The sequence below is a fragment of the Trichoderma citrinoviride genome, assembly GCF_003025115.1.
Source record: "Trichoderma citrinoviride strain TUCIM 6016 unplaced genomic scaffold BBK36scaffold_5, whole genome shotgun sequence".
NCBI classification, from domain to species: Eukaryota; Fungi; Ascomycota; class Sordariomycetes; order Hypocreales; family Hypocreaceae; genus Trichoderma; species Trichoderma citrinoviride.
Genome location: NW_020194713.1, coordinates 1,888,229 through 1,904,179, shown reverse-complemented (window position 1 = coordinate 1,904,179; position 15,951 = coordinate 1,888,229). Strand labels below are relative to the sequence as shown.

The 15,951-nt window shown below is 41.5% G+C and overlaps 6 protein-coding genes across 6 annotated transcripts; 4 read left to right on the top strand and 2 right to left on the bottom strand.

The window, feature by feature from the left end:
* Window positions 1–5,267: 5,267 nt before the first annotated feature.
* Window positions 5,268–6,227, bottom strand: BBK36DRAFT_1197867 (Acetamidase/Formamidase; the record flags this gene model as incomplete). The annotated part of the gene is made up of 1 exon (XM_024897009.1): window positions 5,268–6,227. One exon carries the CDS (start codon window positions 6,225–6,227, stop codon window positions 5,268–5,270), a length of 960 nt encoding a protein of 319 aa, XP_024751102.1.
* An 868-nt stretch (window positions 6,228–7,095) lies between these two features.
* Window positions 7,096–7,778, top strand: BBK36DRAFT_19268 (hypothetical protein; the record flags this gene model as incomplete). Its single annotated transcript, XM_024897871.1, has 2 exons — window positions 7,096–7,127; window positions 7,160–7,778. The coding sequence occupies 2 exons, from the start codon at window positions 7,096–7,098 to the stop codon at window positions 7,776–7,778; spliced, it is 651 nt and encodes a 216-aa protein (XP_024751101.1).
* Window positions 7,779–9,173: 1,395 nt separating this feature from the next.
* On the top strand, window positions 9,174–10,128 carry BBK36DRAFT_1168156 (hypothetical protein; the record flags this gene model as incomplete). The annotated part of the gene is made up of 3 exons (XM_024895139.1): window positions 9,174–9,593; window positions 9,660–9,968; window positions 10,069–10,128. 3 exons carry the CDS (start codon window positions 9,174–9,176, stop codon window positions 10,126–10,128), a joined length of 789 nt encoding a protein of 262 aa, XP_024751100.1.
* A 650-nt stretch (window positions 10,129–10,778) lies between these two features.
* On the top strand, window positions 10,779–11,483 carry BBK36DRAFT_1168155 (hypothetical protein; the record flags this gene model as incomplete). Its single annotated transcript, XM_024895138.1, has 3 exons — window positions 10,779–11,015; window positions 11,087–11,304; window positions 11,369–11,483. 3 exons carry the CDS (start codon window positions 10,779–10,781, stop codon window positions 11,481–11,483), a joined length of 570 nt encoding a protein of 189 aa, XP_024751099.1.
* Window positions 11,484–12,440: 957 nt separating this feature from the next.
* On the top strand, window positions 12,441–13,301 carry BBK36DRAFT_1116155 (class I glutamine amidotransferase-like protein; the record flags this gene model as incomplete). Its single annotated transcript, XM_024890203.1, has 1 exon — window positions 12,441–13,301. The coding sequence occupies one exon, from the start codon at window positions 12,441–12,443 to the stop codon at window positions 13,299–13,301; it is 861 nt and encodes a 286-aa protein (XP_024751098.1).
* A 402-nt stretch (window positions 13,302–13,703) lies between these two features.
* On the bottom strand, window positions 13,704–15,748 carry BBK36DRAFT_1197864 (MFS general substrate transporter; the record flags this gene model as incomplete). Its single annotated transcript, XM_024897008.1, has 8 exons — window positions 13,704–14,291; window positions 14,351–14,605; window positions 14,661–14,720; window positions 14,776–15,054; window positions 15,114–15,172; window positions 15,229–15,273; window positions 15,326–15,471; window positions 15,744–15,748. 8 exons carry the CDS (start codon window positions 15,746–15,748, stop codon window positions 13,704–13,706), a joined length of 1,437 nt encoding a protein of 478 aa, XP_024751097.1.
* Between the last annotated feature and the right edge of the window lie 203 nt (window positions 15,749–15,951).

The window sequence follows — 15,951 nt, the reverse complement described above, 5'->3', positions numbered from 1 at the left end:
CCTAACCCTAACCCTAACCCTAACCCTAACCCTAACCCTAACCCTAACCCTAACCCTAACCCTAACCCTAACCCTAACCCTAACCCTAACCCTAACCCTAAGTTTAACATTATAAACATTAATAAATACAATCTCCTTCTTAAATATAATTAGCTTAAGAAACGCAATCTAATTATTAACTAAAAGAGAGGCTATGTAGAATAGCAAACCTGCGCTTAACTAGGAGATAGGAAATAGAGATAATAACTAGATTAGGATAAGCTATAGGATATTATAATATCCCTAGCTTAAGCGCTAAAAGCTATTATATTATATAATAGGATAATATAATTACTTAGAAAAGCTATAAAAACACTAGAAATATAAGAAACTAAAAAAAAGAGAAAAAACAGAAAGAAAAATAAAAAGGCTAAAAGGACACTACTAGAATAAAAGGCTAAAAGGATGCTATAACAGAAGAAAGTCAGATTTAATAAAGAAATAGATATTATATTATAACACTATAATAAATAATAAAAGAGCTTATAAAAACAGGCTAGGAAGACACTAAATATAGTTATATAAGACTTATAGTTTATTAATACTATGCTAGAATAAGTAAGAGACGTTAAGCCTAAGAATAATAAAATAGCTAATATACCCTGTAAATACTATAAGTTTAAAAAAGTATTTTAAGAAGAACTTAAAACAGGATTACTATTAAATATAAAATAGGATTATAAAATAGAGCTAAAGGATAAGAAGAATCTAACCTTCTATAAGATTTATAATCTTAATTAAAATAAACTTAAGACACTTTAAGAATAGATTAATAATTAATTATAAAAAGGATATATTAGGCTATTAAAATTATTAGCAGGATACCTTATAATGTTTATATTAAAAAAGAACAGCAAACTATAACTTATTATTAACTACTAAAAACTTAATAAGATTATAAAAAAGGATATTATACCTTTACTGCTAATAACTAAAATTAGAGATTGGTTATTTAAAGTAAAATAGTTTATAGCACTTAACCTTAAAGGGGCCTATAACCTTATTTATATTAAACTAGGAGATAAATAGAAGATAGCGTTTAGAATATGCTATAGACTCTTTAAATGCTTAGTAATGCTATTTAGATTAACTAATATACCTGTAATATTTTAGAAAATAATTAACTATATATTAAAGGAATTTATTAATATATTTATTATTATTTACCTTAATAATATTCTTATTTTCTTAAAAACTCTTAAAGAATATAAGAAGCATATTACTCTTATATTAAAAACACTAGAAAAGGTAAATTTACTAGTAAAACTAGAGAAATACTAATTTTACTAATAGAAAGTTATATTTCTAAGATATATTATTATGCCTAGAGAAGTATATATAAATCTAGAGAAACTTAAGGCTATTAGCAACTAGCAACTACTAAAGAATATAAAAGAAGTCTAAAGCTTTTTAAGACTTATAAATTACTATAGATAATTTATCTAGAATTTTATAAAGATTATAATACTACTTATAGAACTTATAAAGAAAGAAAGGAAATTCTTATAAGCACCTAATATATAAAGGGCATTTAACACACTAAAGGAAGCTTTAATTAGCAATCTAGTACTAGTTATATTTAACCTTAATAAACTAATTATAATTAAAGTTAATATATTAGACTATATTATAAGAAGAGTACTAAGCTAACTAGATAAAAATAAGAAACTAAGACCAGTTGCCTATTTTTTAAAAAAGCTATATAAAGCTAAACTATAATATCCTATTTATAATAAGGAATTTAAAGCAATCTATATAGCACTTAATAAAAAACATTAAAGAAACTACTATTAAGGAAGTAAGTTTTTTATAATAATCCTTATAGATTATAAAAACATTATATACTTTACTATAATATAAGAACTCTTATAATAATAAGTTAGGTACTATAAACGCCTTTTAGAGTTTAACCTAATTATTAAATATTATAAAGGAAAGGAGAATAGTAAAGCTAATGCTTTTAGCTAAAGACTAGACTATTTCTAAGAAATCCCTAACCTATAAGCATAAGTACTATAAAAAGACTATAACAGAGACCTAGTACTAAAAAAATTAAATACTATATTTAGAATTAAAGAAGATAATTTAATTATTAATAATATTAAAGAGCATGTTAAGAACTAGACTAAAGAACAGTTTCTAAAAGGCACCTTTATAAAGAAGGGTTACTTAATAATAAATAAACTTATTTAGGTACTAGATAAACTGTAGAAGAAAGTGGTTAAGATAATTTATAAGCACCTTATATATAGATATTAAGGAATAAGGAAAACCACCTAGTAAATTTAGTAATACTATAAGTTTAATAGTATTAAGAAAATAGTTTAAAAGGTTATTTTAGAATATATTATATATAGATAAGTAAAAGCAAGACACTATCTTCCTTATAGAAAGTTATAACCCTTATAGGTTTTAATATAGCCCTAGGAATTAATCTTATTTCACTATATTATTAAACTTCTACCTTTAAAAGAACTAATAATAAAGAACACTTAAGACAGCATTTTTATTATAGTTAATTAACTAATAAAAATAAGCTACTTTATCCTAGTAAAAGAAAGTAGTATAGCTAAAGACTTAGCATATTAGTTTTAATAATATATCTATACTAACTATAGATTACTAAATAAAATTATTTTAAATAGAGGAATAATATTTATCTTAAAATTTTAGCAATTACTTATAGCTAGACTTAAATTAAACTATAAAGTTAGTACTGCTTATTACTTATAAATAGATAGATAAATAGAAAGGATTAACTAGATTATTAAGATATACTTATAATACTATATTAACTTTAAATAAAATAACTAGGTTAAATACCTACTAATAGTATAAATCTTATATAATAGTATACTAGTAGAATTAATAAGTAAATTACTATTCTATATAAACTATAGATTTAAACTAAAAGTATTTTAACTATTATTATAAGGCAAAAATGTAAAAAAAGTAATTATTATAATAGATTAACTAAAGGAACTGCATAATAAGATAAGAATATAACTTAAATTTATATAATAAAGAATAAGTAAGTATGCAGATTAAAGAAGAATTAAAAGACTAATTCTTTAAGAAGGAGATATAGTCTACCTGCTTTAGCATATATATAAAGAAAAATAACTAAATATTAAAATAAATTAGCTAAGTAATAAGCTTAATTTTAAGAAACTTAGACTATATAAGGTTTTAAAATAAATTAGAAAAGTTAACTATAAACTTAACCTTTTAGTAAAAGAAGGATAATAAGGATAAAGTGTATATAATATTTTCTATATATTACTACTTAAGAAAGCAGTAGTAGATAAGGAAATAAGCGAAATTATTTATAATAAAATTATAATTAAAGGTAAAGAACTTAAATATAAAGTTAAATAAATACTTTAAATAAAATTTAATAAAGAAACCTAATAACTAAAATATTTTATAAAGTGGAAAAACTATAATAAAGCTAATAATACTTAAGAACCTATTAAGCATCTTAGACACTTAAAGGCCTTAGTTAATAATTTTTATTAATAGTTAAACCTATAAAGGATAATAATAGGGGATCTAACAGAAACTAGTCTTAATTAATAAGGTTAATAAAAGAAGCTAAGATATTAGAACTAGCTGGATTAGGCACTAATACCTCTACCTAGCATATAGCCTCTGCTGCCTTATGCTCTGCCTTTTTTACCCGCTCTAACTTTTCTAGGTTATTAATCCTATAGGCAATAGCCCTCTGCATTTTCTTAGCCTATTCCTTCTTTTATATATAAAGACGTTTAATGCATGCACCTGCTTTAAGCCACGCTTCCTTAGCCTTTTCTAGCTTAAAGTTAAGATTAGCACCTTTATTAGCTATATAATAAAGTTAAGATGCTAATAGACTAAAAGCTTTATAGCTAGGCTGCTAGGAATAAACATAGCTTAAACAGCAAAGAGAATCAGTCTTTAATATAAAACACTAAAAACCATATTTCTTATAGTATTAGTAAGGTTTTATAATTAACAGTCTAAGCAAGATTAACTGCTCTAAAGCTTACTGCTAAGGTACTTAAAAAAACTTAAAACGTTTACGCTTACTGCTAACTATTATAGTTAGTATAAAAAGAAAAGGATATGTAAATAGGAAAACACTTATAAAGAAGTAAGGGAACTATAAGGTTTTAATAGAATAAGCAAGGTCTTAAAGATAAGACTAATAGGAGGGGGATATTATATTATAACCTAACCTTATAGTTATAATAATAGGCCACCCTTAGTAAACAGCACTAGATAAACATCAGGCCGTTTAACTAATCAGGAACTACTTAATAAACTTAACTATTAAGTAAATTAAGGATAACTTAATAAACTTAAGGATTAAGTATATTAAGGACGTTAAGATAACTGGCTATATAAGGATTTATTTATATTACTTATTTAGATAGTTTAGATAGATAGTTATTAACATAGCATAGCATAGCATTTATAATATAAATAGATTAAAACTTAGACATTTACTGCAGAAGTATATTAACTAGCTGCATAACTATTATAACTGCCTAAGATCTAACCTAACCTTTCTGCTAATAGAAACCTAAATAGCTTATTTATTAAAGCCATTTATTTAAACGGTTTCTCCCTTAAGAAGCATAACCTACCTTAGTAAGGCCGACTGGTTTATTATATAAGGACACTAGTTTATTACACTTACCTTAAGAAATTAAGCTATAATATATATATAATAGCTAATTAGAGATTAGCTTATAAGTATATAAGTAAGCTAGAGTAAGCGCAGATATATAGCTTACTTACTATCTAGTAAGCTTAAGTAAGCCTTATAGGATAACTAGCTATATAAGGATTTATTTATATTACTTATTTAGATAGTTTAAATAGACAGTTATTAATATAGCACTGTAATTATAATACACTTTAGAACCTAGACATTTACTATATAAAGTGTATTGCCTAGCTGCATAATAAGTTACTGCTAATATATCTAACCTAACCTCTCTGCTAATATAAACCCTTAAACCTTAGGTTTATCCCTTAGGAAGACTGTTCTTACTAATTATAAGGACACTGGTTTGTTACACCTTACTATCTCTCTCTTCTTTACTATCTCTCTCTTCTTTACTATCTCTCTCTTCTTTACTATCTCTCTCTTCTTACTATCTCTCTCTTCTTTACTATCTCTCTTTTACTATCCTTTATCTAAAGCTGCTCCCTATTCCGTCCCTATAGTGCTCTAAGATATACTAAGAAGCATCTATAAAGATATGCAGCGGCACGCTAGCAGAAACTCCATAGTTAGGGACGTTTACTACTTCGGAAACTCGTAGGCTGATAGAAACACTAGCAAGCATATATGCTTCCACCCGCGTCAAGTTCTTCGTTTGAACCAGGTATTCAATAACTCCGCGAACGGCCTTGCGCGTAGCTTCTAACAGATCCGAGTCAATGCCGAGGACGGCATAGTATCCTCTGTCTTCAGCTAGAGTAAGTGCTGATGAGGGCGCAGTGTAATTAGGAGAAGTAACCCAAGACATGTCCTTTCTGACCGTGAGTCGTAGCTTGACCTGCATTGGAGTCTCAATGGCTGTCCCGCACACTTCACCATCACCCTGAGCTGCGTGTCCATCCCCGCAACTAAACAATGCACCTGGAGCTCTGACGGGTAGGAAGAGCTTCGCCCCAGCTATGATGTGGCGGGTGTCGATGTTTCCTCCCGTGTCAAGGGGTGGAATTGTAGGGAATTCGCCCTCCGCCGGGGCTACCCCCATGACTCCAAGGAAGGGATGGGTTGGAATTCGGATACCGTCCTTAAATGTCGCATATGAACCGCGGGGATCAAGTTGCCATATTTTGAGCTGAGCCTCTGGGAAGTCGTCTGTCAGGAGACCAAAACCAGGTACAAGGGCAGTCCATCCCCAGGCGGCAGTTTTGAGCTCCAACACTTCAACCTCGAGAGTGTCGCCCGGTTCCGCGCCGCGAACGTAAACAGGCCCGAACAGAGGATCTGCTAGCTCAGCCTTGAATTTGAGAACGTCTTCGATAGTCGAAGTGGGTGTGATCTGCCCATTGCTCCCATCAATGGTGTCAAAGTTTACAACATCCTTTGAGTCCACAGATAACACTGGTGTAATAGACTTGGACCACTTGAGGTGGCTCTGTCCGCTGTGGACGTGGAAAGTCGAAGTGATCTGAGGAGGAACCATGGCGAATCTCGTCTCAAGGGACAATACTCCGTAGAAGGGCGGTGAAGGCAAGTCCACCCTCTGTACAACCAAGGGTGTGAGCTATACTGCGTATCAATGCGACTCTCACGCCAAAATCTATCGCCCAACTCCGGATACTGAGAAGCGTTGAGAGATAATCAGGAGGAGGACAGAAGTGGGTTTGGAAGTGCGGAGTAATTACTACGAGCATAAGCCTGGAAATTTACTACTAGTAACCGGCAGCAAGGTACTCCCTGGAGCTTGCCAAATTAAGCAAGCCCTTGAAAGAGTCTACCTGGCGGGCTTACTATTCTCCAGCTGTTATATCCGAGTATCTGAGAAGCGGCCCGGTGAAGCTTGCGCTTCTCGCTTCAATGGTAATATACGGCTGGCCCCGAACAAGTGCATGAGAAGGTACATCTACTCTCCCGAGGAAGAGCCGTCTTCCCAGCTGCCTGATATGTCAAAAAGTGGACGCCTAATCTCGATATGCTATTCAGCCTTTGCAAGACACTCTTGAAGATGTTGGTTCATACTCACAAATAAGAATCAATACCAAGGTACTTCACAGCAAAGCTTTTTCTACCACAACGGCCACCGCAAACCACGTTCTGCAAAACGGCGCTATGCAGCAAATGCCAAAATCTCGCAGCCACAACGCGATACAGCAAACGCTAGCTAACGAGGCAGAGACCACCTATTACGGCAGCTCGATCCTTATTGACGGCTAGGCTGGCGCCACAATCTTGACTATTCAAAGGGGGTCGTCAGGCACCTGCGGTCTTTGTGCCCTGGATCTGAGGGCGTGGCGCTTATAAAGACCGATCCATGTAAAAGAAAGCTGCTGGTTGGGGAGATACCGAGCTACATGACGCCGACCGACTCAGTTATGAGAATACCGTAGGCATTAAGCTGTACTAAAACGGCGTAAGTGTTGGTGAGCCTCTAAAGCACGCTGATCGCGCAGACGACACCCTTTCGCATTATGCTTTCCACAAGGACGCGGCTGCAGAACTACAACAAGAACCACGGAGTACAGATCACGAGTTGCAGCATCAGCCCGACTTCCCACCCGCTTTGTCGATCTCTGCGAGAGTGTGTTACCTCCTGTGGTTATCCGCCGCAAGATGGACAGCTTCAGCCACACCGGAGACCTGGGTGGGTTGGCGGGGACAGGCACGATATCCCTGCGCGCACGACACTTGGCGGACCCAGAGGACCACAAATCGACATGTCACGTCTGCCTCGGTCATTCATAGATGGCATCTCGGTCGCGCAGAGGTTGAACATCTACTACTTCTGGACATCATGTACTCGTATGGCTGGCAGAAGGACTCGGCCGAACTGGCTACAGTCTACTACGAGGCGTACCTCGTCCGAGGCGCCGCGCGCAGTAAATTCGACGGCAAAAGCTTTCTAAGCGGCTTGTGCGAGAGACACGACCCCGACACCGGACCGACGCCATTGAGTAGTACTAGTTGTACCTGGTCGTTCAGCTCCAGCATTCCGAGCGCAGGGGCCGCGCGGGATGGGCCACTGCCAATCCGCTAGGCCGGGAATCGCTTTAGACACGCGGGCCTGTTGTCTGCAGGAGTAATAAAGCGCAGAGCATGCTCCTTCTCTAACAGGTCCTTGCAGATTAGGTGATCTGGGAATGCCAAGAGTTGTGCGCGACCAAGGACGGAAGAGGCTACGCGCTCAACGGCGGTCCGCTCGCGTAGATCCGTCTGACGGCCAACACATCAGTCTCCCTCATCCACAGAGTGTGCAGGGAGTGGCTCGAGGGAACATGGACGTCAGCTGCTTCTACTGATATAAGACAGCGGCTGATCATATCGGGTGTGCGATAGCTGATCATACTGGGCGTGCGATAACCAGGTCGTTGTATCGTCTCTCTACCTTGCACGGATTGACCAAAGGTCACGACTCAGACTTCCATGGACGTAGTATACCTCGCAGGATTCTGGAATACCATGTAGCAGCCTCATCAAAAGTCCGAGCCTGGTCCGGAGAAGCCAGAGGGCTGGCGGCGCGAGAGCCGGGCCGGATGAATACCTCGCGCCGTCATAGTCCTAGGCCTCTATGGTTAGCCCTGTCCAGTTGCCCCTCTACAAGTGGTACTACGACTGAGCTCGATGATGCACCAGCATGGCGGACTTCGAACCCATGGCCGCATATGTCGGCCACGAGTTTCAGCCCTGAGACGAAGGCCCAGATGGCGAGAAGATAAAAGACAACCGTACTGACTCGTAGTAATTACTTTGCGCTCTCCTATTTACTCATCTGCTTCATGAAACCATATGCTAACTATTAACTGACTCAAGCCCTGGAGGAAATCCAAGTAATGGTACAGGGGGTATCCATGCAATCGGCAACAACTGCCGGTGAGCTATGCCCCGCAACTTTCTCTCAATGCCGTCGAGTCATGGCTGGAGATGTGTGAATAGCTCAGGCACTCTCCTCCAATGTGTACAAGTGTAATTATCACTACAGAGAAATAGGATACAACTAGTGAAGCGGTGTATACTCATAGCAGTCTATTATCACGTCAAATATAATGACAATCAATAACAGGCTGAAGATTGCCGTCTTTATGTGATATGGCGCCAACCACGCCCAGTTTCCTGGCGTCACTTTGTCAGACCATCAGTAGAAATTGAAATTTCAACAACTGAACCGAGGCTCCAAGAAAAAAACAGGGGATCATGACTCAAGGTACTGCTGGTCTATCATTCATGTCAGTTAGAGAGTTACTCTCCTTACCAAGGGGGACGCAGAAGGCGCTGCGTATCCTCTGCTAGTTTAGGAGAACGCCGAAAAGGACCAAGTATAACTCAAGGCAATCCTCTTGCTCCTTGCTTCAGATACTCTAGTTTCCTACCTTGTCAATCTCGACTCCGACATTATCCACAACATTAACCGTCTTTCTCTCTCCCCTCCTCTACGATGTTGCCAACGATAGTCGGCGTTACTGGAATGTGGCATCCAGCAAGCTGCTTCGAGGATCTTGAAGCCGCGTTCAAGGAAAAGGGATATCCGTTTATCAGTCAGGATGCACCTGGTATCCTCGATGAGGATCCTTTCAATAGCACGGTGGACAAGGATTCTGAATCCCTAAGGCAGAACATCCTCCTCCCACTGCTTGCCGAAGGCAAAGATGTTGTCCTTCTCATGCACTCTTATGGTGGCATTTACGGCTCAGCCGCAGTGGCTGGGCTAAGTGCTAGGGAGAGGAAGAAAGCCGGCCTGCAAGGAGGAGTAACAGGCCTTGTTTACATTACCGCCGTGACGCCGGCAGTTGGAAAATCCTTGCTTGACATGATGGGACTTACGCCTGAAAACCTGCCGCCACATGTGGTGATGGACGTGGGTTACCCAACTCGTTTTGTCATAGTGATTACATGACCAAGCTGACGTTGACTATTCCGGCAGGAACCAAGAGGGCAAATTTTGTTGATTGAAGCAGAAAAGCACATGTACCACAACATCTCGAAGACTGAGGCTGATAAATGGATCGCCAGGATCAAACCTCAAGCCTATTGTTCCATTAACACGCCTATTTCATATTCTCCGTTGGAGGATGAAAACTACAAAGGTCTAGCTGGATACATACTTTGTGGGGGTGACCGAGTTCTCCCATTGGAGGCTCAGAAGTACTATGCAGATATCTCCGGGATTAAGCACACTGTCCTTGTTGAAGAGGCGTCTCATGCCTTCTATGCTGGCACTTGTGAGCAAACAGTTAACGCAACCATCTCGTTGCTTGCTTGCATAGCCGACGCACCTGCTGAGTAGATAGAGCTTAACGCTACAAGAACTAGACTAGACCTGAACCACAAAGACTGTAATTATTATCCGGAAACTAGAAAGTAGAACTACAAGCTCCATATCAAACTTCTGAAACAACCTCGCACTTGTCAAATCGTCCGGAAGACCTCCGCGTGCCGCGCTGACACTACACTACGACTTGACTTTCGCCTCCTGTGCGCTAAGTCTCGATCATCTTGCGAAGACTAACGGCATCCTTGCCGTATGCAATGTTCCAGCCCCTTTGCGACTCATGTTCAGACATGGCTCGGTAAATCAACCTTGTCTGAACGTGAGAATGGCATCCCAGCCAAGTTCAGCGCAGCGGTATATGTATATCTCATGTAAAGCCGCAACTACCTCATGAGTTTTCTTCTCCCAAGCATTCCCTTTTCCGCCTTGACTCACCCTACTAACACTGCAGCGTTGTTTTAATCTTGCCCAAGTGGAGAGATTGAAGCTATGTCAACTACGAATGCTCCGCCTGAGAGTGCTGCATTTTTAGCAGAAAACAGACAAGCAGAGGTGTATGCTGTCGCCACTGTGTTTTTTGCATTGAGTCTTCTGGCTGTTTCCGGACGTCTTATTGCCGCCAGGTTTGCAGGGAAACCTCTGTGGTGGGATGATTGGCTCGCGATAATCGCTGGAGTAAGTTTGGATTATCCGTTCACTCTCCAGGAATGACGAGAACTTTGCGCTGACAATAGGGGGTAGATTTGTGGTATTGGGGGCTACATCACCACCATGCTCTATCTCCGTTTTGGTTTAGGCCGGCATGCTGTGGTAGTCGCACAGGAGGACCCGCAGAACCTTTCTCGCTTTCTCCAGACCATTGTTGCAAACGAGATTGTCTACACGACAGGGCTGGCTTGCGCAAGACTCTCCATCGTATTCTTATACTATCGCATCTTTGGAACATCGAACATGAGGTATTTCTTGCATGGATTTACAGCCATCATCATCGCCTGGACTATCGGTACTGTAAGTGAAGAATGCTCGCGTCTATACTTGACTTTTTCACGTTCAATTACTCAAAGATTCCCTCATCACAGTTTATCCCATCTATCCGAACCTGCTGGCCAATCAGTAGTTTCTGGGACGGAACGAATCAGAACTGCATTGACCTTCACGGCTTTTATGTTGGTGTCGCAGTCGGCAGTATTGTGACCGATTTCGGGCTTATGGTGTTGCCCATGCCATACATTTGGAACCTGAAAGTTCCCATGTTTCAGAAAATTCTACTGGCATTGACCATGGTCTTCGGCGGGTTGTGAGTACTGACCTAGCAACGGTCGGCGGAAGAATGAAGATCATGCTGACTCTGCTACCTATAGCGCGTGTTTTGTCACGATCTTCCGTCTTGCCATTGTTGTCTCTTTGGACCTGTCTGACCTTACTTGGAACACGGTGGACCAGATTATTTGGACGACCCTGGAGTTGTTTTGGTAAGATGACGCTCTCGCGCATATTTGGATTGCCACAGCTAACCTTTGTTCCAGTGCTATCATTTGCGCATGTCTTCCAACGCTACGCCCTCTCATCAAACGTGCTAGAGGATTTCTGGGGCTGTCGGGTTATAGTTCGAGAGGAGATGGCAATCTGGAGGCAGGGAAAAGTGGCAATTCTGGCCTGGGCCGGATATTTCCAACGCCACACGAGTACCACTCAGCAGAAGAGATACTCGTGGATTACCGCGGAGACAACACAGAACTTGCCGACTATAATGGTGAACTCGGAGGCGAATTTGGGCAGAAGAGTTACCCTAAGAATACTGTTACTGTACAGCATTAGGTACAGGGCTTGCCTATCCACTACCTGCTCATTAGCCAAATACCACCTTGAAGTAACCTCTTCATTATATAAGAGACGCCAAGACATCTCGAATCCAAGGCTCGTATCGCATTGGCCCGACAGCGAGATAGATATGGGAGTATGGGGTAGGTTTTTGGGCTTTGTCGCCCCTCTCATTGCGCCATATGATGAATGGATTCCGATCCAAGGAGTTGCGAGAATATCATGGACAACATGCCTTACACTTGGACCGCTGAGAGCTGTGACACTAAGCAATTGCGAGACAGAGCATATGTATAATTCATGTATGAGAATGCATCCGCTTGCTCTAGTACGCCTTTCGGCACTGCACGAAGCTCGAAGCAGCTTCTTAATCTGGCTTCTTGGCCGTGGATTTGAGAGTCGCAATTTAGCCGAACGGTGATGCGAAATACAAGTTTGTGGTGACATCTTGCTATCTCAGATTGCTCCACTATGGTGCGATGAAGACCCCGGATTGAAGGTCAAGGGTATAAATACAATGGAAGATGCCAGGCACTTTGACTGAGGCCCAAACAGTACATCATCTTCTGACAGGGCGGGACCGTCAAATCTCTCTAGCCATTGACTGATACAATGGCTCGCTTCATTCTGCAGTCTCTTCTCGCGCTGGCCGTAGCGACGTCGGCTTTGCCCACCGACAACTCGACACAATATGTTGGACCCGAGAATGGGAATCTGGTGATCGTTGGTGGCGGCACGCTGGACGACTCAATCCTGCAGAAAGTCATTGATCTTGCTGGTGGCAATGATAGCTCTATCGTTGTTATCCCAACCGCCCAGGGCGACCCAAGCTACGACCAGAATGCCGCCAATGCGGACGACTTCCGTCGGCTGGGATCCAAGAGTGTCACCGTCCTGCATACATATGACCCCGAGGTTGCCAATACCGAAGAATTCGTCCAACCACTCCTGAACGCCACCGGTGTGTGGTTTGGTGGCGGCCGGCAGTGGCGTCTGGTTGACGCTTATGCAGGAACGCTCACTGAGCAAAAGATTCGAGCGGTTCTGGATGCCGGTGGCGTCATCGGAGGATCCTCTGCCGGGGCATCGATCCAGGGAGATTTCCTTGCTCGAGGCGATACAAAGAGCAATAGCCTCATCATCGGAGACCACCAGCAGGGCTTCGCCTATGTGAAGAATGTGGCCATCGACCAGCACGTGCTCGTACGCAATCGCCAATTTGACATGCTTAATGTCCTCAAATACAAGCCAGGCATTCTTGGCATTGCAATAAACGAGAATACGGCAGTACATGTATCGAAGAACACAGCCGAGATCTTTGGCGCCAGCTACGCCATCATCTATGATGGAACATACTGGTCGCGCGACGGCGACGATGCGAATCCAATTCCCGATCCTTCAGGCTTGTTCTATTTCTTGAGAGAAGGAGATATATATGATCTTGGACTCCGCAAAGTGGTACACGCCTCTTGATCCATCAAGTAGATGCGTCTGTCGAACGTGTGCCTCAATGAGTATCTCCGCAATGGACCTTGGCCATACATGACAAGGCCGAAATAAGCAGACAAGGAACGCATTGGTGGTCAATTTGGCTATATACATCTTCATAGGGCAATAAACCGCTTCATCGTTCATGTCAGTATTCAAATGAGTATGAGTCAAAAGTAAATCAGTGCCTAGATAGCCTTCTCAGTGCGGCGAACTGACATGCAAACTGTGAGAGTATTCCTTTTTCTTGTCTCCTTGGCAGCGTTAGAACTGGGAGACTCAGTGGCAGATGATGGCTGAGTCGTCGCCCTACCAATGAAAAGCCAAGCTCAGGTGCCGCGTTTCCCTCGAAGGAACCAATAGACTGAAGACTGGTATCTAATTTATCTAGTAAGAAAACCGCCACCGTGGATCTTTGTCACCCTTCCAATCGACCGCCTCGCCCACATTCTCGACCTCTGGTGAGATATCTGCTCTGGCCTTGTTTTCTGCCTTCAATCGCCATCCAATATAACAAGCCACAATGGCATTTGCACATAGATATGCTAGGGCCATTGAATGCCCGACAACAAACCTCGGTCCGTCATTTGCTCGATATAGCTGTGTCCCCAAAACAGCCCCTAGGTTTCCGATGCTGATCTGCATGGCGTTTGCGATCGCCCTCTTTGTCTGCCCAGACACATTGATTGCGGGCCACGAAAGAACAAGGGCCGTTGATGGGTAGATCCCTGCGGCGGCGAGGAAGGTGCCCGCGTATGACACGCCAGGTCGAGCAACGGGGTCAGTGTTTGCTAGCAGAATGATGTATCCGATGGCGGCTATGAGAGAGGAGCCAGCGAGAAACACGGCTCTTTTGCCCAGCCTTTCTGATGCAATGGCGACTGCTACTGTGGTGACAAATGCCACTGCATAGGGAGGAATCGTCAGTAGCTGTGCCTTTGCTGCTGTATATCCGAGATTGCTGATGATTGTCGGCTGAGGTTTCGTTTAGTAAAAGGATCTCATAACAAACTGCAACGAGCGGAACTACTCACCAAGAACAAGGAGAGTGTGTAGAGTGGTAGGCTCATTGTATGAAAGCCCAAGCTATATAGCCAACAGTTTGGGTCTCGAATTGCTTCAAGTACAGCAGCCCAGTTGAACTCCTCCTTCATCATGGCGTCGGAGTCTGCGGCCAACCTCGTTTGAATGAGCTCCCTCTCGGATTTGGTGAGAAAGTCGGCGGTATCGGGATAGTTTTCGATAAACCAGTACGAAATAGCGGCTACAATAACTGTCGCAATTCCCTCCTAGATCGAACTGTTACATGCGCAGGCACTTGATAATAAGTTTCGAGGGAAATACCAGTATGAAAATCCAACGCCATCCATTGCTCCAAACGACGCCTGCCATCTTGCCGATTCCCTGATAACTTGCATTTAGTTTTACTTTCGTCCACGGAGGCTCGTGCAAGACTAACATATGCCAATATGCCACCGAATGCGCCCGCAAGTGACGCTGCGCTGAAAAACAAAGAAATACGATACTGTCGCTCTCTGCGCTTGTACCACATCGACAGATAGAAGACAACGCCGGGAAAGAGCCCGCTTTCAGTCACACCAAGAAAAAATCGGGCGACAAGGAATCCCGGAAGATTCTGAACTACCCCGAGAAGCGTGGCGACAATGCCCCATGCAATTGTCAGTGTTGGAAGCCATAAACGTGGGCTTGTCTTTTTGAGTATAACGTTGCAAGGAATCTAGCGGTAACATTAGCCATTGTTGCTCCTCATCGGGAAATGATGCATAAGATGCAAACCTCAAAGAGGACATAACCAATAAAGTAAACGGTCAGCCCAGTAAGATACTGATTACCCGCTGTGAGGAGTTAGAAAATTCCCTCCTAGATGCAAAGGGGGGTCCAAATAACGAACTCATATGCAGGTCATTCACCATGCCCTCAATACGGGCATTTCCAACTGATATAGTTATTAGCAGAGCTCGGGAGCATCTGAGCTTGTGTTATCGTACCATTACTACGATCTAGAAATGAGAGAAGATACAGGACGCCAACTGCAGGTAGGAGCCTCCCATCCAGCTTGCGGAGTAGCGATCTCTCATTGAGCTCATTGTCTATGTCTGTGACTTCGGTGTCTGCTCTTGGATCATGCGCTTCGCTCTTGTTATCAGCCATGTCCACTCGGTATAACAGGATTGCAGTCGTTAATCGGTGTGGTCTGGTATTGATATTGCTTTTTCTATTGTCACAACTGAGCCTTAGTACCTTATATATAGTAGAGATGAATCCCGGTCACTAATGGATATCCCGCTGTGTTTCTTTATCTTTATTGGGCCCTCGTTGGGAAACCCTGTGGTATAAGAACGTCTGCATTATGCAATGCGGTTTCGTGATTAAAGGCCAGGATCGCGTCAAACTTGGAGTCAGCACGCCATCGGGGCAAAGAGCAAAGACACCCCACCTATATCTGCAAAACGATTTGTCGGTCGCGAGTCCTTAAGTCTCTATCATTCCGCAATGTAATTTAACCTGATGGTCAGTCTTCGACTTGTTAAGCAGTGGTAGATATAAGAGCCGCGTAATTCTACTAGCAATCTGAAGCTACAAGGTACCTAGGTCGCCAGATTACTTTATACCT